This window comes from Manacus vitellinus, unplaced genomic scaffold, assembly GCF_001715985.3.
Source record: "Manacus vitellinus isolate BGI_N305 unplaced genomic scaffold, ASM171598v3 scaffold_0_pilon, whole genome shotgun sequence".
NCBI lineage: Eukaryota > Metazoa > Chordata > Aves > Passeriformes > Pipridae > Manacus > Manacus vitellinus.
In genome coordinates, this window is record NW_021938789.1 from 10,123,426 (window position 1) to 10,149,159 (window position 25,734).

The window sequence follows — 25,734 nt, forward strand, 5'->3', positions numbered from 1 at the left end:
AGGGGATCTCATTAATGCATATAAACATCTCAAAAGCGGGTGCCCAGAGGATGGAGCCAGGCTCTTTCCAGTCGTACCTGGCGAGAGGATGAGGAGTAATGGACATAAACTAAAACACAAGAAGTGTCACCTCAACCTTAAGAAGAACTTCTTTACGCTGAGAGTGGCAGGGCACTGGAACAGGCTGCCTAGGGAGGTTGTGGAGTCTCCCTCTCTGGAGACACTCGAAACCGGCCTGGACGCGTTCTTGTGTGAAAAGGTGTCCCTTCCTTGGCAGAGGGCTTGGACTGAATGATCTCCAGAGGTCCCTTCCACCCCTGACGACCCTGTGATTAACACGAGCGGGTTCCCCCCGCCCGGTGCCCGGGCCGGGTCGCTCCGCGGGCGGGGCAGCGCCGGCCCGCCCCCGCATGCGCCGCTGCCGCCATGGCGGGCGCGCTGGGCGGCATGTTCGGCTCACAGGCCCCGGGACCGCCTCCGCCGCCGGGGCGCCCCGGCCCGCCCGGCCTTATCCCGCCGCCCGCGGGCCGCGCAACCCCAACAACACGCTGGTGGACGAGCTGGAAGCGTCCTTTGAGGTGAGCGGGGGAGCCGCGGGCGGGGGAGCCGCGGGCGGGCGGGCGCTGCCCTCCCGGCGCCGCCCCCCGCAGGCGCTGAGCACGGTGCTTCCCTGTCCCGCAGGCCTGCTTCGCCTCGCTGGTGAGCCAGGACTACGTGAACGGCACGGACCAGGAGGAGATCCGCACCGGTGAGCCCCGGGGGGGAGCTGAGGGTCGCCCCTTCCCCGGTAGAACGCTGCTCACAGCAGTGGGAGGAAAGGAACCCACCGGGAAGGGAAGGAGCGGGGTCTGGTGGGGAGGTCCGAGTGCCGGCTGGCTCCGGGGGTCGTGTGGGATTAGACTGACGGACAGTGAAGTGCATGGTTCCAAATGCAGGGAGCTCGGGTGATGAACTGAGAAGCTGTATGGAGCAGTAACAGAAGATGGGAAGGGACGGCCCAGGCTGCTCCGTAGCGGTGCTTTAAGGCTTGACTGACCCACCTTCGTGGAGGCGGAATAAATACTGAACTGGTGTGAACAGAGATTGGAAAGTGGCCTTGACTGCTTGGAAGTGTGCTTGTCCCTGAAAATTTTTTGAAGCTTGACTCTTAAGTGCTGTGTCGAAAACGGCATAAATACTTCTGAAAACTCCTTTCTGGATGTTGGGTCATATTCGTATGCTGGGATGGAACAGCTTTCATTACTAAATCAGCAGTGTGTGATATAGGAATTCTCCTCAATATGCTCATATTTGAGAACCCTACGTTGAGCTTGTTGCTTGAGCATGCAGAAATGTTTTCTTTATTCAACCAAGTTCCATGAATTATTTTATTATTCCTTGTTATTGTCAGACAGGTAATAAAACTTGGAAGTGTTGTTGTCTTGCAGCTTTAAAAGAAGTTCTGAAAGTTTGCAGAGCAGTGTCTTATATGGAGACTTAATGCACATCCTGGTTTTATAAATATGTCATTAATAAATATATTTTACAAATAAGAAATTTTAGATATTCTGAAGATTTTCTTTCTAGTAAGTACTGTGAAAAGTATTTTTAATAGCATGCAGATCACTACTATTATCAGCCTGATATCTTATTTTTTTTGAATCTGTTCTTTCTATTTTGCTATATATGTTTAGGTGTCGATCAGTGTATCCAAAAGTTTCTGGATGTTGCAAGACAAACTGAATGCTTTTTTCTACAAAAAAGACTGCAGCTATCAGTTCAGAAACCAGAACAAGTAATTAAAGAGGTATGTTTAAATTAATTCACCTGTCTTGTGCTAGACGAGATAAACTGTGCACATCAGTCACCTTGTTCACATTAATTTTGGGTTTTTCAACATGGTGCTGTACCTTAAGTTGGTAGAACTTGACTTCTAACGTAACTCTCACTGTGATCCTTGAGAAAGTGGATGCCTGCTGCTCTGTGGAGTATTGGAGCACAGCTGGTAGTTTCATTGGAAGAGACAAACCAGTTAGTCAGATTTTGTTGGCAGTAGTGATCTCTGAAATATGGGATTTAGGGGAATGGCACTAGTGCATTTGCAGTTTCATTGGACACTTTTCCATTATTCCACTATAAGATCAGCTTGAAAACTCAAGCTAAAAAAATTAGATGCTCTTTATGTGAGGTGGTTGCTCATATGAATACCATCTATTTACTAATACGCTTTTTTCATCCATAGGATGTTTCAGAATTAAGAAATGAATTGCAGAGAAAAGAAGCATTAATTCAGAAGCATTTGAGTAAACTGCGACACTGGCAACAGGTCCTGGAAGACATCAGTGTACAGCACAAAAAGCCTGCAGAAATGCCTCAAGGTCCTTTAGCTTACCTGGAACAAGCCTCTGCGAATATTCCTGCTCCAATGAAGCAAACATAATCTTCAGTTTTACATAGTTCAGTATTTTCAACGGTGCAAAGCAGTGGTGTTCTTGCTTTCTATGCTTTTTGTATAATGTAATTTGTACTACAAATATAAATAGTTAAGATAAGCCAAATAAATTATCTTCTTTTTTTTTTCCCAAAAGTATGAACTGGTTTTATATTTCAATGGAAAATATTCAGATTTGCTGTTCACGATGCTTTCTGGTAGACGTGTGTCTCCTAGAATGCATCCTGTTCCTTCTAGAGAGGGTGGCCCTAGTTTTCCCTCTGTCTTTGCTGGTATGATGAAAATACTTGCAAAGATTAGTGTTTGATTTTACTGGAAGATTTGAATGTTATGTGATCCAGTAATTATCCACGAGGACCACTGTAGAAACACTCTTAGATTTGACTGTACTTTTTTGAAGTGAATTGTCATTCTTCACCACACTTTTGTTCAGCTCACAGAAGGGGTCTTGGGATATACAAATTTGGTTGTTACAGGATGATCTGCTCATAGATACCAAGGCACTCAGTGTTACTTACTGCACACTGTTTTATCTTCTTAATTACATATATTAAAAGTGTCTTTTTGTCAAATCTAGTGCCAAAGTCACTTTCCAAATCAAGCAGTTCCTTTTGGAGAAAATGCTAGATAGCAGGGATAAAAAGTATTAGCCTGTAGAAGCATTCTGCCCTTTTTGCTACCTTTTCACCACCAGTGAGGTGCAGCAGCTGTTTTGTATTAATTATTTGCATCTGTTGGAACAGCTCTTGCTGGCTGTTGGAGAGAGGATGAGGTTAGGCTGGAGGTACACCTCGCTCACGGAAAATTTCTAACATAGCTGGGCCCTGCTGGTCAAAATTAAACAGGGATTCAAACTGTACAGCAATTGAAGAGGAGCTAGCCTATCTTAAACACCAGGCTGCTGGTTGCACAGTTACTGATGAGTTAATTACCTGAGGGTTAATTTCTTTATAGGTGTCTTTCCTCCCAGCAGTGAGTTAGCATGATCTAATAAATGTAGTCATTCCTCCACTTTACATTTAGGTGGGCATCAAAGGTACATGTGTGTGGTTCCCATCACTCTGGAACTCAGTGTATCAATCTGACTCACACTTCAGCATAACGTAGCAGTCTTTTGTAAAACACAGAAATAGATCATTTACAAGCTTTAATGTTCATACTTACACATCATCCTACTTTATCAGGCTGATACATGTATTGAAATGCAATAGGGATATTGCAATGCTGACTATACAAAACAGTTTATTAAGCAAACCCAAAACTATTTCTAAACCAGCCTCCTATAAACATGCTATTCTTGAAGGTATACTGCATGCTGTACAGCTTAAGATTAGTTTAACAAAAACCGTTAAAAACTTAAAAAATCACATCATTATATGCATAACTTACTTTAAACAGCTGATGAATCAAATGTATAAATGTACAGAAGTAAGACCTTTCTTCAGCTGGTACCAGATTGATAGGATGTATGAGAGTCCCAATTGCATATTTAATGAAATGGTGGAGTGGTAGAGTCTCCTGATTATAAAAAGTCTTATAACAGTATTTTTGCTTTTTCTTCATTTTTTACAGAGGTTGTTAAAAAAATGCATTTTTTTGAAATCCGTGCCTGTAACTCCATAGTTAATAGATGTAAGAGTGCAGGTGTTCCTCATCATTTACTTAGAAATTACTTTTATTATTTTCTTTCCTTAAATCATATATTGGATTATCATTCCCTGAAAGAAAATAGGAATGGCTTTTCTAGCGATTCTGAGAAATATGGAAATAGTTTGCTTTAAAATGAAAAATACTTAGTAAACCATTCTTGATGCTGAGGGTCTTGTTTTTGGTCATCTTTGGTTTGTGGTGGTTCACTGCCATGTGCCCTGTACAAACAAATAAGCATTAGCATGACTTGCCTACTTACTTACAATCTCATTAATATGTAATATTCTTTTCCCAGAAAAAATCCTGATGCTATGCATGGTGCTGTGCTCACATGAATGGATAAGGCCAAAAGGTGCCAGCTACAAAACACTAGTGGGATCTGTGCTAGTCAGGTAACTCGAACAGTTGCCTGGTCGTAACACGCAGAGCTAAACGGCTATGGAGAAATGTTTGAACATAATTCTTAACTTGACATTTTGAAAAATAAAAGGATGCTTCAAGGATAAGAAGTCTTGAAAATCAGAGAATGGCAGCTGCAATTCACTCTTCAAAATATGAAATATGTATTAAAAATGTTGGGTAAAAGTTTTATTTGACACTGAAAGATTAATTTGAACATTATCTGGCATTTATAATCAACCCTATTACCTTGTCTCTTTTCCATCATTCAGGATTTTTTTTAACAAATGATAGCAAATAAGACTTGACTTATGATTGACTGACCTAAAAGAGTTAAGTAAGTAGCAGCCAAGCTACCCTCAGTCTCCTTGTGCATTTGTTTCCCTTTCAAACAGAAATCTGATTTGCCTTGGCAGTCATCTGGCATGACACAGCACATTTTTATCTTTTAGATGTGGGAATTGCCAAACTGGATCCAACCCTGAGTCCCAGGTTATTGTTTCTGTCGGCAGTCAGCACCATCTGCCCTGAAGTAAAGAACTCTAGCACATAATTTACAGGATAAATAATCTCCACCAGGAGATAGGTGAGAAGACTGGATTTGGTCCTGAAACATAGTGGTAGGGTTTGTTGTTTTTTGGGTTTTTTTGGTTTTGTTTTTTTTTAATATTTATCATTATAATTGTATGTTAGCTACATGTATTTTTAATTAAGTTCAGCTATGTTTATAAAATACCAAACATTGTTAAAATAACTCCTAAATCTGAAGAATGCAAGTTCTTCAGAGAGAAAACATGAAATGAAGTTTTTACTTAAGTGTCTGCTAATCAATTTTTAAGTCTCTAAACCCTTTGTGAAATGATTAGCCTAGATTCATTGAAATACCTCCTAAAAATAAAAATATGTCATCTACATCTACCAAGTGCAAGGTGAAGAAACAAAAATAAGAGAGAAGACACATCCTTATTAGAACCACTGGTAGATGCTCAAGGTTTTAAACAGCCATATTCACTATTAACTGCATTCTTAGTTAAGTACTTGCAACTCTTCTTGTTTTTTAGCACCAGAAGGGGTTGCAAGTGTAAGCTCTGCTGGGCAGGGATTATAGCCTACACCTGCAGTAAAGTTCTGAGTCTGTCTGCAGAGAACTGAACACACGGAGTTCACTGCACTGCAGAAACCTCACATTGTTGTGTATTTCCAAATGTATAATGATTTTGATTTGCCTACAAGATTCTGAACATAAATTCATTTATTGTCTTAGAAAATGGATAAATACCTTGTGGCAGCACTGCTGTCTGAGGACTGTGCTGATGGAGAGCCCACCCTGAGGCAGCCAGGACTCCGGTCTAAGCTTGTAGATTTTGTTATTTGAGGAGCACTTCTTTTTGATCTCGAGTCACAGCTCAAAAAGCTCTTTGCATAGGAAGCTAAATTCGGAACACTGACAACACGACTGGGCACCTCAAGTGTTTTCTTCTGCTGCTTTTTATTGTAACAGAAAATTTCATTACATACACAGTTTTTTCAATTTATACTATAAAACCTCAACAATACCTCATTCCTAGATGTCTTGTGAGGGAACCTCAGATAGGAAGGGTCCCATCTTTTTCTGTAGGCATTTAGATTCTGACAGTATGCTGTGAGGATCCATGGATTTGGTCCCATCTAATTAAAACAACTTGTGTATTCGATCTTGGGGTTTTAGACAGATCAAGGTGCTTTCCACCAACTTGACCTCCCCTCTTTTAATGGCTATTTATAGACAGTATCATGCAGAGGGGCTGGAATGGCAAAGAGCAAATACTGAGCAACCCAAACAGATTCATAATTTTCCTTAATGCATGCAATATCCCAATTAGTAACTCCCAAATCTGCAAACAATGGCTGTGCTTATCGCTGTGGAAGACTCATGCCTTTGGAGTTTTAGTGTTTTACATCTGCTTAAAAACCTGTATTCATGTTGCACATATACTTCTACTGAATTTATGTTATACTCAACACCTGACTAAGTTGGCTTACTGGAAAGAATCCTACTGAATAACATTATCATAAAAAATTAATAGCACTTTTACTGTCCTGATCACCTGTATGATTCAAATAGTAACAAAACTTCATGATTTGTGATTTTAATTGCATTGCCCATCTTACCTTGATGGAAGGAGTCAAGCCTGCTGTATTAGGGTTGAAAGAAAATGACCGATTCCTGGAGGATTCAGTGTTGGCTGAAAGTGAATGCTGACATTTTCTTCCTTCCTGAGGGGAAAGAAAGTTACATGTATAGAAACATGTATTTGTTGGAAGCTGGTAGGGAAACACACATTTGTCAAAGTATTCTAGAACAGAAAGAAGCAACCAGTCTGAAGCAATGTGCGAAACACTGAATAGAGCCTTTCAATAGATTCCAAAATACATAACTGCATATAAAAGGCAGTCTTACCACCAGCTGCTTGATGATTTCTTCTCTCTCACTTAATTTGTCTTGCAGACAGTTTACAAGGTGTGTATCTTCTGACCTGGACTCCCATTTTCTTGACTTTTCTTCTAATTCTTTAAATCTGTTCCAAAGAAAATGCAGACTGGAAAAAAACTTCCTCAGATCAGGTTCAAGAGATACCTGGGCTGTACTCTGCCCTAAATTCCAAACCTAAAATACAGGGGCATAACCAGGCCTTTCTGATTAAACATCCTTTAAAAAAAAAAAAATAGGCATCTATACATGGTTTACATAGAAGGATAGAATCTTGTGGAATTCCAAAATAAATTGCCACCAGGGTTAATCCACAACACCTGTCTGCATAAAATCCAGCCCCTGGTGTAAAATAAGAAGCTTGCACATTGCATGGCTAGTCTAGTTTCCCAAAGAAAAGAATCTGCGTCTCAGTATCTATACATACCTGTATTAATCTATTTGTTCTCTTTTCTGACCCAGTAACTTTAGAACCCTCAGAAATACTCAATTCCTATAACTTTCATGAAGAGAAGCTTGGATATACATGCTGCTTTAATGAACTCTCTAAGTCAAAACCTGTAGTCTGAGTTCAGCTTTTTAAATTCCTTAATCAGGGGAAAAGATTCAAATGCGAATTACACATTCTTAGATATGGTGTGGGAACATACATTTGATTGACTCATGAGAACACAAATCATTCTTTCAATCAGCCAAATGCATGAATTTTGCTGTTTGAGAAACTGAGTTCTATGAAGTTCACCTGCCATAACCAGGACCCACACTGAGCAATGTATTACAGAATACAAACAACCTTTTTCTTGTTCGTTTTTTTTTTGGGGGGGGGGGTGTAAGTATTTTTTAGAGGACCACCATCGGACCTTATCATGTCAGAGTTTAAATAAAAAGATAAATCTTAACATCTGAAAGGTTTGAGGCCTGCTTACATGCAAGGTCTCTCTTCTGGTCCTCTGCTCACAGTTGAGATAAGGGAAAAGGATATATAATCAAAGGGGATAATTCTAAGTGGCCTCTCCTGTACAATCTGAAGCACCACAACAACTCCACAGGGGGCTGCAAAGTGCATTTATTTATATGAGTTAGTGGGGGCTGTCCTGGGAAATTTTCAATGGATTAAAAATGATCAAGAGCTTCTTAACTTCAAAGATGCTGCTCTGCTGAACAAAATTAAGTACAAGATCATGGATCAAGGCCTCTGGTATTATCTGTGACAAAGATTATTTTACACTTCATAAAATTGCTAGATACTACATGCAAGTTTTAATTTAGTATTGTAAAACTTTATGTATAGTGCTTTAGATTAACCAATATTCAGAATTTATTATAATGGCTTTGGGTCTTTTTGGTTTGCAAAGGAAATACACTTGTATTTCAATCCTTACAACACTCTATGTATGATTAATACAAAAATTATACATACTAAGAACCATAAATTCAAACAGAACTCACTGCCACTATGAGCAGCAGTTCATTTAAATTACTTACGCAGTTTCTAAGGAGAAAATCTTTGCTAGAAGATGTGCCTGAGTGCTGCTGAAATCAGATAATATGGTTTCAATTTCCTTCTGTTGATCTTGTTTCAGTATGTCCAGTTCTTTTTTATGCTTGATACTGAGGTCTTCTACCAGTAGCCTTCCATTGGTATTAAAATATGTCTGAATTATCATGTTTCAATACTAGTTTATTTTCATTGATCAAAGCATGCAGTTTTGAGGTCTTTTATTGACTGCAAAGGTAGTTCACTGGGCACAGAGCTGGCTTCTCTCTACTGATTTGACTGACATTTTGGTAGCAATCTGAGCAGAACCATCCTAACGCTGACAAAGAGGAAAATTTTTTGAAAAGTACGTGACCTTCACCCTTCGGGAAATGGAATATTCCATATAATGATGCTATTGATATTCTGTCTAGGGTTAGTTTGTGCACTAATCTTAATGATAAAACATGACAATAAAATACCTCACTCACATTAAGCAAAATTATGTTGAAATCTCTGGGATTTTAATATGAGGCTCTGATGATTTATTTTACCACATCATGGTATTAGAACATTTAATACTGCATACCATCATCCTAAAATTTAAAAAAAAAAATAATTGAAAACTAAAAAATGCCTAACGTTTTTTCAAGCCTAACCAGAACATTGCTTTCTAAAACCAACTCCAAAAGCAATAGACATCTTCTGAAGAATCATAGTTAGTTTGTTGTCTTTTGTTTGCTAATGCTTTGTTAAACCTTGGAGAAACTTTTTCATTAACTCAATGGAGAGTCCATGATCTATGGTTTACTGTTTAAAATAGAGATGCTCAACTCAGCAGATTAACAACTGTAATTTTCACAAAAGATATTCAGTTTAAATTTTTTTTCCCCTATTTTTTTATGTACTCCCAAACCTGTTTCACTTGTTTCTGAAAGGCTTCAGGAAAGGCCAAAAGGCCCACAAAAGGTTTATGCCTTGAAATTAGAGCACAGCCATGCAAGTGACTGGCATAAGATAAGAAGCAGAAGAATAAGGGTAAAAAAGGGAGCAAAATCCCTGAAATAGATCTTTAGGGGTAGAATAAAAGTTCTCTTTCAGAATAGCCATTTTGGAAATTGTCCACTCTTCCCATAAAAATACCTTTGCTCTCATCCTAATCCTTGCAAAAGCTTGCCATACGGGAGGTGGAATTCACACAGTTCAAGAGAATGGAAATGTGAATTATTACTTCCAGCAGATTATTGATTTCACTTACTTGGCAACAGTAGAACTAGTAATTTTAAATAATTTGTTAAAAAATTTATCACATGCAAATAACAAGCCACTATCAACTTTAAAATCAGAAAAAACTATATGGCATAAGACAGGGTCAGTGTTGTTAAAGTAAAAATAGCACTTATTTATATGCAGTCACCAACTTAACTATTCCCTTACACAAACTTTTAGTCCTGCAAAAGCAAAACGAGAGCTGCAAGTTAATGTTCTGGGTCTTCCATGGGTTAATTTTAGAGCAGCCTATAGCAGGTGCCTGTGTCCACTTCAGCTCTCTGGTCCTACCTCCTGTTATCTGAAGAATTTCTGCTTACATAATTTCCATTAATGCTTCCTTCTCAAATGCTTACTGTAGTAGAGCTACACCATTTATTCCCTGTAAAGCAAGTCCTCCCATGGTAGCATCTGAGGCCCTTTAGACCTCATCACTGACACGTGAATAATTCTTCTCTTCATGAACAGAGGCTATAAATTCCTTCAAGGTAGCTGGAGGGCACTGATGAAACACTCTGGTTTGCAGTTCTTTCTGTTGATCTTGCTTCAAAAGCTTGAAATGAAATTCACTTTGAAGTAACTCTCAAAAGAGTGCAAGGGCAAAAAAAACGTTTCTCATTCTTTGAATATCTGCTGACTGGTAGACAGGAATGGAATTACTCTGACCACTCTGACAGTCTGCAGAGAGACATTCTGTCCACTGAGTGTTTTTCCCTAGACTATATGGGTCATAATTTTAAAGATTCTTTTAAGGGCATACTTTTCAGAAATCCTTTTATATATACAACTTGTGCAGTTAGGAGTATACATTCTACATCATTGCAAATACAAACTGAAAGGTACCCACACACCATATCCCTCTGCCAAGAGAATGTGTTAAGTATGTTCATCCAGAAATTTCCAAGTATTCAAAACCATAAAAATGCAGTGGGCAGTGAACTCAGTCTTGTCTCCCATGTAAACTGCACCAGGGGAGGTATAGGTTGGACATTAGGAAGAACTTCTTCACAGAAAGGATGATTAGACGTTGGAATGGACTGTCCAGGGAGGTGGTGGAGTCACCACCCCTGGAGGCACTTAGTGTCATGGTCTAGTTGACAAGGTGGTCATAGGTTGGACTCAATGATCTCAGAGGTCTTTTCTAACCTAATTGATTCTGTGATTGTGCACTTTTTCTGTACATAAATGGGAGGACTGCTTTTACTGCAATGCACCATGTGTGCCGAGCCTGTGGCTACACTAAGAAGATGTGGTTCACCTTCTACAAGACTACAAGTCATCTTGCCCCTCCTGTGCCCTGACAGTATGTCACAGCTCCAGGCTTCCATCAGCCTAGAGATGCTGTCAGTGTCCATTGTCACTGCCCTTATTCCCTCAGTGCAAAGCTGACTGCTACAACCAAAGCAAACTCTCATGGAGTATACACAGCATTCCCAAGTGTCCCCTTTGGAGTTAACATTGGTTTCAGCTACAGAGAGTATGTATAAAAATTTGATATTTATTCTCAGAGACTTCTCTATTTTTTTAATAGTTCTTGGGTGAGTTTAGGATTTGTTTATGTCTTCCAATGCCTTTCTAAGGCTGACATTTTGCAGATTTTCTCAGGTTACTCCTTTGGGGATACACTAGACATATTTTTCTGAGCCATATAATGAGCAATTAGTTCAGATGCTTCTATTATGGCTGGAGGGAAATGTGAAATGAACTACTGCTTTTACAAAATTCCTAGCCTCTAAAATTAGTACTTTAGAAAGGAAAGATTCTGACATGCATTGCACTTAGAACACCTCTGATGCTGACATTATTATTGAATCTCTAGATAGCACTGTGAAGTTTGAATTTAAGGCAAACCTTCTGTGCTGTTTATCTCTATCCTGAAGCTGTGCAGCTTCTTGCTTCTGCGACTCCAGCTCAGCACTGAGTAGCTCCATTGTGTCCTTCAAAAGTAAATTCTCTTTCTTGAGTTCAGAAATTTCACTCTGACATTTTTCCAGTTCATCATGAAGAGATCTGATCTGGCTTTGGCTACTTCCTTCCTAAGAAAAAGACCACATTTATTTATTCACAGACTCTTATTTTTTAATGTTAAGATCTTGCTAGAATTGTGTGCATTGAATTTTTGTGTTCTGATTTATCAATTATATGTGCCATGATGTGTGCAAGACAAAACCTGTGATCAAAACTTCTTGAATATACTTAGTCTCCATAGAATTTATTTTATTGTAACATTCATTTACTTCTGTTGTAGATTCTGATCTTTAAATGGAAAAAAAAGCCTGCCCATAGGGAGGAAATTATAAACAATGCTATCATTTAAAGTGAGAAATAAGGGAAGGAAACACATTCAATTTCTGTAAGAGACTGCACACTTTTATTATCCCTAAAGAGACAAATGTGATACTATTGCTTTTGCTAAACACAACATGGCAATGAAGTAGGAACTGGTCTCTTGCCTGTTGCTTCTTCAGTGTCCTCACACTCCTCAGCTCCATTTGCAGTTCTTCTATTTGTTTCTTGAGGTTAGTGCATGATGTTTGTTGCTCAGAGAGTTCCATCCTTAGAGATCCTAGTAACAATCAGACAGACAATCATTTGGGCAGTCAGAGGAGAGCTGGATGGGGAAGGTAGACATAGGCAATGTAGATGAAAACATTGATCTACTACATTTTGCTTTGTTCCTCAACTCCTTCCCCATTAGGCATAATGGCCTTCTATTACTAGAGAGGTAACTCAGTTGAGCAACAGTAAGATGATGTGGAGCTACAGTAACAATGATTCCATGTCAGAATCAGAGAGGCAATTCTGTGGCAGTTGTATTGCAGACTACACCACTGTAATTGCTTCTTCTCATCTTGAACTTTATTGGAGCACCCCTGAGCTTCCCTGTTAAGTCCACGGGTGTTTTATAGAGGATCACAAGACAGACTGAGGAGAGCTCTGGTCGTGTTAAAGAAGTAAAACACTTATGTAAGCTCACCTGTCATGTACTGCAACTTTTGTGTATATTGGGTATAAGTTTTGGGATGGATCAAGTACAAGGAGAAAAGTTTTTCTCTCTCTCTATGGTCTCCCTACAATTATTCTTGAAGAAGAACAGAATTGGTTTATTGAACACACAAACTTTAGAGAGCAAGAAATCTTTCTAGCAAATTTGAATTTCTAAAAAAAAAAAAAAAAAAACAAGCAAGAAGAGAATCCAGTTTGTACTTAATATACTTTCAAATTATTCTTAAATTAAAAAACCTTTTATAGATGAGCTTTAATAACATGAGATTAAACCTGGAGATATTACACACCTTCCTAATGCAGTGTTGTGTTTAGTTCTGAACAATTTAGGGCACTTTTGAAACCGACTAAACAATACATAGGGAACAACTGATCTCCATTGCTAGACTCAACAGAGCAGACTTGAACAACATAGAATAATTCTTGTTCTCATAGAAAAAAAAAAAGAGGAAATTCATACACACTAACTACATTTTTCCAGTTTAATATACCTGAAAATGCATACTTGAATGCTGTACACCAGACCACGCTCTCAGCAACATTCTGCTGCTGACAGTTGAGGGCCAAGTTAACAAAGAATATTGACTGTATTGCTGAAATTTCAGGGTATGAAAAAGGAGATTCACAAAGACCTGAGTTTTCCCAGAAGATGGGAAAGAAAATGAATAGGATGAAAGTCAGTGCTTCTCAGCATATATTTAATCAAGCAGTAGGAGCTGTGCATGACATGAGACACTATACCTAGCAACAGGGTTTGCTGCTTCTGTATCTGCTCAAGTTCATCTTGTAATTCTTTCTTTGCTTTCTCTTCCAAGGTTTGTATTTCCAGCCTATGAGACTGATGTTGGATCTTGAAAGTCTCATTAAATTCCCTTTTCAAACGTTCTTCTGCCTCCTGTAAGCAAAAGTCCCCCCCCCAAAACAAAGCAGTTGGAGTCTATTTATCAGCTTGTTGTTTTACTTGTAATGCCAGGATGAATCTGGCCTTCCACTGTACAACTTTTATTTTTATCACCACTTTACAAGACAGTTTATCAATGAAAGCATAAAAATGAGCCAAAGTTAAAATTTAAGACTTAATACATACAAGATAAATTATCAAGATATCACCTCTTAGATTTGGTGTACATGATGAAATAATAACACTGACATCTTTGCACTATTTGACATTAGAAAGATGTTTTATTATCTAACATACAAAGCCCCCAGATTTGACCTGTTTTTCATTACTTATCACAGTGTATCAGATAAAGTCTTCTATCTTCCCTTGTATCATTCTTGGCTAAAACTTCCACTGTCATTAGAAGTACTGCTGTCATGCTGTAAATGATGGAGGGAGCAGTTGCCCTGCAGCGGCTCTGAAAGCAAAATCCTGTCCTCAGTTTCATTCTTACCAACTTACTGCCTTCAGCTTGGTTTTGTTTAAACTCGAATTTTATTCTGAATATATAAATAAGATATTAAATTCTTCTTAGAGTGGTTTTATTACCAATGTTTTATAAGGTTCTCTAAGCTGTGTGAATCAACAGGGACATCTGAGCTCCATGTCACAATCACATTTACATTTTAAAATTGATTTTTTCTCAAACAGCAAAAGTCTTTAGAACATTAGTATATTGTATTAACATTTTGTCACTGAAATAAATCCACTCAAACCTTTATCCACTTACTGAATTGATTGAAGGTATGTAAGGCAATACACATCATTATACATGTCTATTATGCTTTTGAAGTATTTATGTGTAAATTAATAATGGATGAAAAATAATAAAACTGAGTCCTATTATTAATATACTTAGGAATTCCTTTGTAGTTCTGAAGCAGCAGCACAGATAAAGGTGCTTGTATTCATTACAGCCTAACTGTAGAGTATTTTATTTTATGAAGCATTAATTCTCACTGTGGTCCAAGTTAAAAAGTTAAAATTATTTTAAAAACCCCATACAAATAACCCAGTCTGATGATGATGAGGTTCCAAAATCACAGAATAATTCATTACATGCAACAATAGCAACCCATCACTAAGCTGGAGATAACTGAGTTTTAATAATCAGCTGTCATTAAAATGGTTTATGCCATAAATATATATATATTTACATTAGTATGTAGTAAACTGACCTTTAGTTCCTGATTTTTGCTTTTCTCCAACATTTTTAAGACTTTTTGATGTGATGCCTCCAACTGCAGTTTAACATTTTGGTTTTCTTTAATGGTGTTTTGAAGATCCTGCAAAAGCTTCTCTTTTTCTTTGTTGGACTGTAGATTATGTTTCTTTAGTGACTCCTTGAAATTATTTGCTTGTTGGTCTAATATTTGCTTCAGCTGAGCTACCTTCCAGAAAAGTAAGTCAGCAGAGTTGGATTAATGGCTGCATTCACAACAGAGAGGAATTACGTAAAACTGAACATATTTTGTGAACACGAAAACTGAACTTGAACAATGAAAACTTTATGAACATGAAAAAATAGAAAGATGCGGATTTTGTGCAAGGAACTGTTTTTTCAGTGAAGAATAACAACCTTTTTGTATATACTGTCTGTTGCTTATCAGGTATTTTTTAAAAATTATTTCTTTTCAAATCACCTCCACTTCATACATGCAATCCATGGTTCAACTTGCACAATTATTATGTCACAAACTTGGAGGCAGGCCTAAGACTGTGCTTCTTGCTGTCCTGGAGATGTAACACTGCAGAATCCATTTACATAAAGCAGTAGATTAGAACCAATGGAAACAAGAATTCTGCACATCAAGCTTCAGATTTATCTTTTCTACTATCTTAATTACTAAACACAGTAGATGTGTATAATGGCTGACGGAAAAGTAACAAAAAATACCCATCTGTAAGAATAAATTAGTGGGGCTTGTTTTGGTGGGGAAGGAGGGAGGAGTCTGTTGTCTTTTCTAGTAGGTAGGTTTTCTCAACTTTCAGCAAAAATTTGTATTTGAAATTCTGAAAAATTGCCTTCTGCATAGGAACATGCATACTTAATAAGGCCAATTAGTGGTTTTGCTGCTGTATCTGAGTTCCAAGTCAGAATACCCTTATGTCTCTTGCCTTTTCTTTTGGGGAATATGTGAAAGAGGATGGTCTGTTTTTCATTTCTATATACTTGTACTTTTCAGTCTTAATCAAAATATGAAAGGAAGTAATTCGCATCCTTATGATTTCATGTGACTTAAAGAGATTGAAATGATGTTACTCACATCTGCAATTTGGATGCAATATGGATTATAGCCTATGCCTGTGTCCTACTCTTACCTGTACACTAATACATGTTCTTTTACTCTTCCGTGTTGCCTTTATTTTTTTCCATGCATAATGTAGACAGACTATTAGCTGAGGAATCACTGTAGCTTTAGCTAGATAAATATTTGTTTGTGTCCCCTTTTGATGCAGCACCACAAAAGCTACATGAAGATTTACTAAATGGGCTAAGGTGTCTCTCTCATTCCACGGTTTATTCACATTGCACCTTCCAGTACATTTTGAGCTACACAGGAGAAAAGAAGGCACGATATGCAAAGACCTTGCTTCTTATTAACTACCTGGGCACAGTCAGTGCTGCACTGTCCAAATGGAGATACTGGTGAACTGTGCCAGATCTCTCCAAATCACAGTAAGCCTTTCTGATGGTGTACTCCTGCTAGCTCAGGGCACTGTTCTTTCTCACATTTGTTGAGCATGTTGGCTCCTCTCCTCCAAATGATGCATTTTCTCCTTTCCTTCTCCTGAGGCCCTTCTCCATTCCCAGATGGATCACAACCCTTACTCAAGTACTCTCTAAGCCTCTAGTATTCTCATAGGTTTCTAGCACAGAACTGTGCTCTGAAGGCTCGTAATGCTGCAAACCACAAAGCTTGAATCAGTTCCCAGGGTTTCAACTCCTTCTGGAGAAAGGACATTCTGTACTTCCAAATACATTGTCCCTTGTCTTCACTTCTAGTCCTGATTTCTGCTTTTATTGTTTCTTGGCATCTGCTCCATTCTCTCTAGAATTTGTACAAGTCTTTATGTCCCAGAAATGAACCCTGATATTAAAGAAGAAAAATTAATTTAAACCCTTTTTTCCTTTTGAGATACAGCTTAGAAAGAATTATTTCTACTTGATAAATTTGTCCTATTTTAATTGTTTTTTTTTCTACACTGCAACTATGTAGGCCCCCAAAAACATTGGAGAAACTTGTTGTGTTTGGTCTGTTGGTAGCTTATAATATTGAGTAAAAAGTTTGCATTTCCAGACTATCAGATAAAGATGATTTCTTTCTGTGTAAGCACTGTTCATTTGAAACACAAATGTTTATGAACTTCATATGCTTTGGAGATACCTCAAAACCTATTACTTGAACAAACACATATATCATGAGAACAACAGAACTTCCTTTACTAAATCTGGATTCTATACCTCTGAGCAGCTACAAAAATAAATTATTGTTTCATTTTTTATTAGAACTGCTGTTCCTATACACAAGTCAATATATTGCATTCCTTCCATTTACATAACAGTTTGTTCTTCACTGAAAATCCACAAGGCAAACTCCTTTTTTCCAATTAATTGGTGGCAGCCATAACTTATCATCACTGATCTTGAACTTCAGTTTCCCTCTGAATCCTTTCCAACAGCTTGCTCATAAAGGGCCACATTACTATGGATTTCCTTTACCAGATGAGATAGTGTGTTATGTTTGAATTTCAAAGTTCCTCAGCTTTATTACTGATGTTTCACATGTTCTGAGATCTACAGCAGCATTTGTAACTTAGACATGACAGAAATCTGCAAACAGAGAAAAACCTTGTTAAAAAACTCTTTAGCAGATCTACCAGTTTAGGTAGTTGACTGCCTCCTTCTTGGTGGCCAAACCAAGCCATCAATAAAACCTCCGGTCAAATAATCCAAAGGAGACATTTTTAAATGTACAGGTCAAATTGAAAACTTAACATTTTTCCTCAAATATTAATTTGGTGTTTTTAAAACTTAAATTATTTAAAAATTGGTAAGAAGAAAAATCGCTTTATTCATAGAACACAGGGAAAGAAGAGGTAGCAGTGATGGTTCTGTTTTGTTTCTGTAAGAAAGAAAGGAAGAACAGAGGCAAAGAAAAAAGAAGACAACAAGAGTACATGCATGAGCATATGAAGGTAATTGGGACACTTACCTGATTGATGAAGGCCTAAGCTGTCCAATGACAACTTTATATACAAGTGAAGAAATGGCAACAGGTGACACTGTAGCTTACTCTATTTTATCCTATAAACTCTTTAAATAAGTGAGAAAGCTGACAGAAGAAACACAAAGAAACAAACCAAAACAAGCCCAGACCTCTCACAAATCATGGGAATGCCAGGTTGGTAGATAAGAAGAAAATAAAAATTCCTTCCTCCAGTGCTTTGCAAATAAAGTTCTTTATTTTGTTCTAAGTGCTGGAAAGCACTTCTTAAACAACTTCAAACCAACATGGTATGTTTGAATTTCACTGAAGCTATCCAACCAAATTGATTTATTTAATTTCAAAGAGCACATAGCTTCAGCTGCCTCCACTTTGAGTTTCAGTTAACTAGTCATCCAGTTGTTTCTTGGCTTCTTCTGTTTTGTCATCCAATTAAACACACAAAAAAATATTTGTCTGAACAAGCTAGCAAAGAATAATTGCCAAATACTATTCTTTATGAAAAATATTAATTGTCTTTACTGTGGCTGTGTGATGGAATCTATCTGTGGCCTGGATACATTCCAAGAACAGGCAAATGGCAGAGCCACTTGCCAAGCATACTTTTGTTTCAGAGCTGCTGCAATTTTTATTTTTTTACTTTTTTTTTAATATATGGTAAATCATAAGATTTAATGAAAAGGGGCACTTTGGCTTCTAGTTGCAGGTAAAAAATTTACTTTGTCTTCACACCTATTGAACTCAGGCCAGTGTTTTCCTATATAGAGAAAGGAAACACTGAAGTCTTTTGGTACTGCAGGTCCTTATAAAACTAATCTTTGATGTGAAACACTTAATGCTGCAGAGTCACCCCTATCAGCTGATGAAGTATGCATTAGCATTATTACACTCAAGTATGCATTTTTTCTTTGCTTCCTTAAAGTAAAGTGAGTAAAAAGAATGTGTCAGAGGAGTAGGCTGTATATTTTCTAATAGAAAAACTGGACACAGGAAAAATGTCACTGAGAATACTTCTTCAGCAAATTAAACAGTCATCTCAGCAGGAGGATGAAAAGATGCACATATAAACTTCATCTGCAGTCACAACATTATAAACCTTCCAGACTCTTCACAGACAATTATTGGCTCAAAGCACTTCTAACATGAAACAAAAGATCATACTAACTAAAAATAAGCTAAGCAGTAAATTGATAACAAAGAGAACACCATGTAGTAAGAAATCAGATGGAAAACTAGTCTTAGAAACATTGTTTTTCAGTGATTACGGGAAAAAACCCTACAGAAATGTATCAGGCACAGAAACACATTCTTTCTCATGAAGAGAACATTAGAGGCTAAGAAACAAACGTTTCCATCCCATCAGGATGGAAATTAAATCTTTCAATTAAAAGGGCTTTCAAATCCACCAGTGAAAATCCTTCTCTGGAATGATTTGCAGTGCCCAAGTATTTTATTGTGCTTCATTAATTCAAAACAGACAGCCAGATCCTCAATTTGTTTAAATTGGTAAAGCAACATTTAAGCCAATGAAACTATACCAACTCACATCAGTCCAGAATCTATTTGGATACTTTTATTATTAACAAACCAACAGCACTCTGGGATTTTGTGTTTTATAATGTCTTCCTGCTCCAAAACAAAATTTCTTGAAAAAATTTCACTTCTGTACTCCTGATTCAATTTTATCCACCAGAATTGCATAAAGTGATCTTAAAGATGCAAACAGTACAGTATAAACTCAAGGCAACAGTATCTTTTTAGGCTCTGCCAAATTCTTTTAAAATTTCAGGGTTACATTTGCATTGGATCTTTCTTACAACAGCTGAATTTGCTTCCAACTGTCTTCCATGTAAAGAAAGAAATGAACAATTCTTACTAAAAGATGACTGATGAGTTTTGAAATATTTCAAAAGTCTTCCAAGTTTTGTTATTTTCTAACCATAATTACTGTCCCTCTTCTGAGAAGGATTGCTTGATTCTTTTGAAGAAGTACTTCTCAGACTTTGATAGTCCGTGGATAAAAACACTTGGCAAGTATAAGGCTCTGAATGCCATCACAATTCCCCTGTTTGACTTCTACTTCACTATTTTAATTCACTGTGCTTGCAAGCACAGTTTCTCAGTGCATTTGTAGGGAATAGATTTTTATAAAAGGCTTAAAATTGTCTTTTGATGCATAGAAAAACCACTGCAATTGAGAAGTTGTTCATAGTCAACATAAGGCCCCCAAATGCTCCAGGGTTTCACTCCTACTATGATGCTATTACATCATAACAGTAATATGGTATAAGAAGTAAAAACAAAATAAAGAAATTTCATTTTACTGGGGTTTTTAGGCTTTTTTTCACAGTTAGGTCAATTAAGTTCACAGGCAAGAGCCTTCCTAAACAGCCTTCCATTCTTCCTAAACTTGTGGCAATTCTTGATCAGATGGAAGGGTGTGAACACACTCTACTATTTGGTGGTACTCTGCTATTTGGTGGTACCTCCAAGACCCATCAAAACTCTGGGCATTGCTGTGTTAGTATTGTTCAAAGATCTATATGACAAGGTGATGTCTGCACTTCGATTTTATGTATTTTGTAATTCCAGAATAGAAGCACACAATCACAGAATATGCTGAGCTGGAAGGGACCCACAAGGATCATTGAGTCCCACTTCTGACCCTGCACAGGACCATCCCCAAGAGTCACACCATGTGCCCGAGAGGGTTGTCCAAATGCTTCTTGAACTCTGTCAGGCTTGGGGCTGTGACCACTTCCCTAGGGAGCTGTTCCAGTGCCCAACCACCCTCTGAGGGAAGAGCCTCTTTCTAATATTCCACCTAAACCTCCTCTGACACAACTTCAGGCTGTTCTCTCAGGTCCTGTCACTGGTCACCACAGAGAAAAGATCAGTGCCTGCCCCTCCTCTTCCCCTCACAAGAAGTTGTAACTGAAATGAGGTCTCCCCTCAGTCTCCCCTTCTCCAGGCTGAACAGTGCCCTCAGCTGCTCGTCATACAGCTTCCCCTCAAGGCCCTTCACCATCTTTGTGACCTTCCTTTGGAAGCTCTCTAAGAGCTTTATATCTTTCCTATATTGTGGTGCCAAGACCCTTTAACACATGTTGAAGAGATCCTGTAGTGCAAAAGCAAGGAACTGGAGGGCCTCAATGAATTAGCATTTGACCCACACAGGATCTCCCATTCTTCCTTCCAAAGGACCAAACAGATGTGAATCTGATTTCTTGATCCAGAAAAATCTCATTAATACAGAAATACTGCCACTTAGAAGTGCAACACCAGAGAGATGAAATTATCATGTTTCTGCCTACTCTGCATAGTGCTCTAGCTATGTTTGCCCAACCAAAAATGGGTCTTATGTAGCCAAGGAAGCTATTTTTAGATCTGAAATTGTATCCAGGTTAGAACTAGATTAGTAACAGCACATTGCCTAACCTTTGAGGCGGAAGTTCTGGGCTGAGGCATTGCAAAGGTTCCCAGCTGGCAATCATGCCCTCAGTGAAACATAATGTTGTGTAGTAAATGGTTCTTTCTTGGCTGTGAATATTCATGTACTTATAGCAGGAAACTATTACAAGCTGAAATTACTTCCCTTCCCTGGCAATACTGCCAAGTAATTAGTTCAGAAAGTAACTTTTGGAGTATCAAGAAAAATGTAAAATTTCTCTTCAGATGGAGCATTTCCTCCTTTTTGGGAGCACTGTTAGATTCTAAGACACAATAAAATGTTTCTTAAAGTATTTGTTTATATGTAACATGGTGTTGTGAACATAACACATACATACTATTTTATATTTTATATTATTTATGTTTATGTTTATAGTGGCAATAATTTCCTACTACTCTTTGCTAATTTACCATGATCTTGTGATACGAGAGGATGAGCAGTTAGATAACACAGGTTTCTTTCATATTTTTCTGTCCTGAACACATGACTTCAAGAAAAGTAATTTGATGACTCACTGCCTTACTTTTTTTATCTGCAAAAACCTGAAGAATAATTGCTTCATGCTATAAACCTTTCGATTTCTTTGAGACCTTTCAGTGGAATGCACCACCTGCATGAATATATACAATACTGTGAGATCATACAGTGTGCCAGGACTCCTCCCTTTCATCTCTTTTCCTCACGCCTCAAATCAGTGTAAACTTTCAGGCATTACCCAGGGATGCCAGAATATCATGGTAAATTTTCATCTTTGAATAGATTATATTTGGTCAGAAAAAAAGTATATTTCAGAGAATATGAAAATTAATAAAGACAATTGCTTTCTGAGAACCCATGTTTTGCAATACATGTGTAGAAGTCACTCCAGATAGGTCAAAAGATGTTGGATTGACCTGAAATTGTCTCAGACAAGAACCTGGAGAAAACAGTGGCATGCAGAAATGTGTAATGAAACCTAAAAACGGGATTTAGCCAGAACTTTCAGAACATTAAGAACTACACTTAAATTCTGTATGTCTAAGACTGGGAAATGGAGTCAGAATGCCTCTGTTTGATAACAGAATGTACAAATCTGTTCTATGGGAGAAATGAAAGAGAAAAGGCCATGCTGCATTCAGAACTTGTACAGCTAGTATAGCACAGATGGGAGAAAAAGCAGGCGTTACATATAGTAAATGTGCACAACACATGCCTCGATTGCTGGAACATGGACACCAAACAGTAGTGATGGCATGTGGGAAACTGAAAACAGGCAGTAGAGGGAGAACAACAACCTGCGTAGCCCCCTGAAGAGCCTATCTCTCATTTCTCTGTCTTCAAAAACTAAACAAGAGGTTATTATGGCCACTCAGAGTCTACAAATATCAGCTGAGGAAGATCTAGCTCTTGAGCTTTTGTGGAGATGTCACCATGCAAACTCCTGCTGAACTTGCTGGTAGTGAAACTGGTTAGAATTAGCAATGCAAATTACAGACAGCCACTTAGAACATCAGTGGCTACCTGTAATTCAGTAGTTCCACAGCATGACCTACCTAATTCTCATGGCTCATTACTTTTTCTTGAGCTAGACTGAAAAAATTTTTTGTGTTTGGGAATATTCTCATTTTGCTTAATAAAACCTTGGAGCCTCAAAACCTGCATCGGCAGATAAAGAAAAAAAAAAGATGACAAATTCTCATGATGGAAACATTTCCATTAACCCATAATCTCCCAGAATGGACAATCATGAATAATTTCATTCTTCTCCTGAAAAAGGTACCAAATGCACTTTTATACTGGGAGTAGAAAAATACATGCAGCATGGAGCATCATCAGAACTTTTCACCAGGGCACTGATTTCAGTGCTGTTAAAGCAGTTGTTTTGTAGCTTATCCATGAGATAGAAGTATCAAAATGTTCAGAGGTAAAAACTTCACATGATCACACTGAAGAAAGGGAAATATCCTGTACATAACATTTTAAAGCAGATAGTATTTGCCAAAAAGAATTGAACAACACAAAAGGGGAACATCTGAGAGGAAGAAAACATATTCACAGCTGTCAGAAATTTTAAAGGTGCACTGCTTGCCTGGGTAAATAATTGCCTTGTAGGTGTTCTGATTTTGTTTTGGCATAAAATTGTTTAGCCAATCTGCTTTTTGGCTTTTAAAATAATGACACTTACCTGTAAAAATATCTTGGCAGATGCACTAATCTGGAAAATTTGCATGACTTGGCCTGCAACTGACTATACATTACAGATGGTCCAGGTGGATAATCTAATAACACAGCTCAGTTATTTATTTCCAGATTAATCCATGTCTCTCGATTTGTGCTACGACTTAGGTGTAACCAGAGTGCAGAACCGTGGATAAACCACGACACCCTCAAACCTACTTTAGGGTCACAATGTTTTCCCTATTTCACTCTTGACCTTCAGAACATAGAGGGAGGCATACCTAACTAATAATATAGACTAAATTATTGCACATTCAAATCTCCTTCAGTTAGCAACCTTACCAGTAAGCAGGCAGAACAGAAACAATGATCTGTTTGACCTTTTTACCATTGAATTCTCTTGCAGACAAGCAAACAAGCAGCCCCTTCTAGATCTCTAAGCATTAAGAAAAAGAAATCAGAAAGTCAACAAGAGCTGTAAGGAAGATTCTAATCTCACTTAGTACTGTACAGTCAGTCACCATGCAACCCTGGTATAGCTGAAGTCCTCACCAGAAGCCTTAGTATATCTCCAAAAGGTGATATATGAAATTTATCAAAATAAATAGGCTTGTCAAAATCTTCATAGATGTTTAGAAGCAGTTATTTCTGTTATTTCTCTCTGGAGTCCCTGCATGTTTTCTTGAATGAAAGTCACAACAAATACTATTAAAATGTAATCCAGAATCTCTCAAATGGGATGAAAAATGAAGCGCCCTTTTATTACTGGGTTACATTTATGCTCAGTTTACCTCAAGTGAAGAGTTCTGAAGTTTCCCAGTTAGTACTTCTTTCTCTTTCTCTAGTTGCTTTAGTTCACACTCTGATTTTCTTTGAAATTCATCTAGCTGTGTCTGGAGCTCCTAAAATTAAAAAAAAAAAAAAAAGAAAGAAAAGAAAGAAGCAACGAGACAAAAGCATGCAACAGCTGGAATAAAATATGCAGCATGAAAAAGAAAGAACATATTTCATCTACATCACCCTAGATAACAGAGCAGTTTACACAATAGTACATGCTACTGTTTTTGAATGTCGCTTTTGTGTCATTCAACTAAAAAGTATTAACAGTTTGGTTCTTTCTAATACTAGTGTGCGACAATACACTTCACATAATCCTAATCTACTGAAAGCTTCCCCATGGAGGAAAACTGTACAGCATGAAGAGTCAGACGATTTTGCCTCAAGTGGTGTTAGTGTTCAAAAATAATTTAGTATGTAAGAGTCACCGACAAGACCTGAAAAAACATAAATATACCTTGGCCATATGAATAACAAGATGATTAACTAAGGGGCAATTTATGGGAAAGAGAATCAAAGGAAGCACTACCTGCTAGCATCCATAAAGAAAATCACAATGAGGAAGTAAAAATAAAATAAAATAAATTAAAATTAAATTAAATTGGAAAAAGAATTGAGGACAATAATCCACCTTATCGCTGGAAATAGCTGAAAAATCACTGATAATCCCAGTTGCAAGACAGTGACCAAGAGTTTGTATCAATTGTTTGCAGCAATTGTGAGCAATTGTTTATTGTAGAAAGACAGAATGTGCAACTTCTAGAAACCTCCTGAAGTGATATGCATTACAAGCTTATTAGTGCACTTGCTCTTCCTATTTGTGCCAATTTCCTGACTCAAAAAAATATTCTATAACTTCAGACACTACAAATGGAGGAAACAGAGAAAAAAATAGCAATTTAACACCTCTCCCGTCCTGTACCGCCCCTTCTCACACATCCCACTCTGTTTAAAATCTAGATAGCAATTAAAGGATGAAATTAAACAGATGTGTGAGTACTGCAAGGGAGAAATTAGCTTTACTTTTGCCTGCACAAAAAGAAGAGCATATAACAGTCTTTTTGATTAAAACCTGAAGATCAGGTGCAACATTCCCACTACAACTCTGGCAACTTACTTTCTTCTCTACATCTTAATTTTTCTATCTGGAAAATAGATATAATACTTCTCAAGCAGCTGCTACAGACCTTAATTGAATCAGAGGATATAAATAGCATTAATAATGAAAAATATTGTCATTGTATTTAAGTTTTACTAACTCAAGATTTTTCTAATTTAATTAATACGAACCTCTAAGAAGAGAAGATTACAAGCAACAGTATTTATTGCCTATAAGCAATAAATAACTACTACTATGCCTTTTTTCTAAAGTATGAATGTTTGATATTTAAATTTGATTTGACTCACATGAAGAGCTT

At 37.6% G+C, this 25,734-nt stretch overlaps 2 protein-coding genes and 1 long non-coding RNA gene across 6 annotated transcripts in view; 2 read left to right on the plus strand and 1 right to left on the minus strand.

Moving 5' to 3' along the window:
* The first annotated feature begins 426 nt into the window (after positions 1-426).
* Positions 427-2,566, plus strand: MED28 (mediator complex subunit 28). The gene is given in 5 exon segments (XM_018067771.3): positions 427-511; positions 514-578; positions 682-748; positions 1,674-1,786; positions 2,222-2,566. Coding segments are annotated over 5 exon segments (528 nt in total). The 3' UTR covers positions 2,420-2,566.
* Positions 2,567-3,342: 776 nt separating this feature from the next.
* Positions 3,343-5,313, plus strand: LOC108638748. Its single transcript, XR_001920060.2, has 3 exons — positions 3,343-4,063; positions 4,377-4,817; positions 4,933-5,313. It is a non-coding gene; the product is annotated as an uncharacterized LOC108638748 (long non-coding RNA).
* Positions 3,570-25,734, minus strand: part of FAM184B (family with sequence similarity 184 member B) — a 41,103-nt gene continuing 18,938 nt past the window's right edge. The window contains exons 3-12 of one of the 4 annotated variants that reach the window (XM_018067745.3): positions 24,271-24,381; positions 14,821-15,033; positions 13,444-13,597; positions 12,150-12,262; positions 11,548-11,732; positions 8,436-8,582; positions 6,921-7,038; positions 6,632-6,736; positions 5,760-5,962; positions 3,570-4,299 (exon numbers count right to left, since the gene is read on the minus strand). In XM_018067745.3, the coding sequence (XP_017923234.2) occupies positions 4,209-4,299; positions 5,760-5,962; positions 6,632-6,736; positions 6,921-7,038; positions 8,436-8,582; positions 11,548-11,732; positions 12,150-12,262; positions 13,444-13,597; positions 14,821-15,033; positions 24,271-24,381 (1,440 nt within the window). In that variant the 3' untranslated portion in view covers positions 3,570-4,208. Of the gene's footprint in view, positions 4,300-5,759; positions 5,966-6,631; positions 6,737-6,920; positions 7,039-8,435; positions 8,583-11,547; positions 11,733-12,149; positions 12,263-13,443; positions 13,598-14,820; positions 15,034-24,270; positions 24,382-25,734 lie in introns of all 4 variants that reach the window. The other 3 variants (XM_018067737.3, XM_018067749.3, XM_018067754.3) reach the window with 3 other exon arrangements.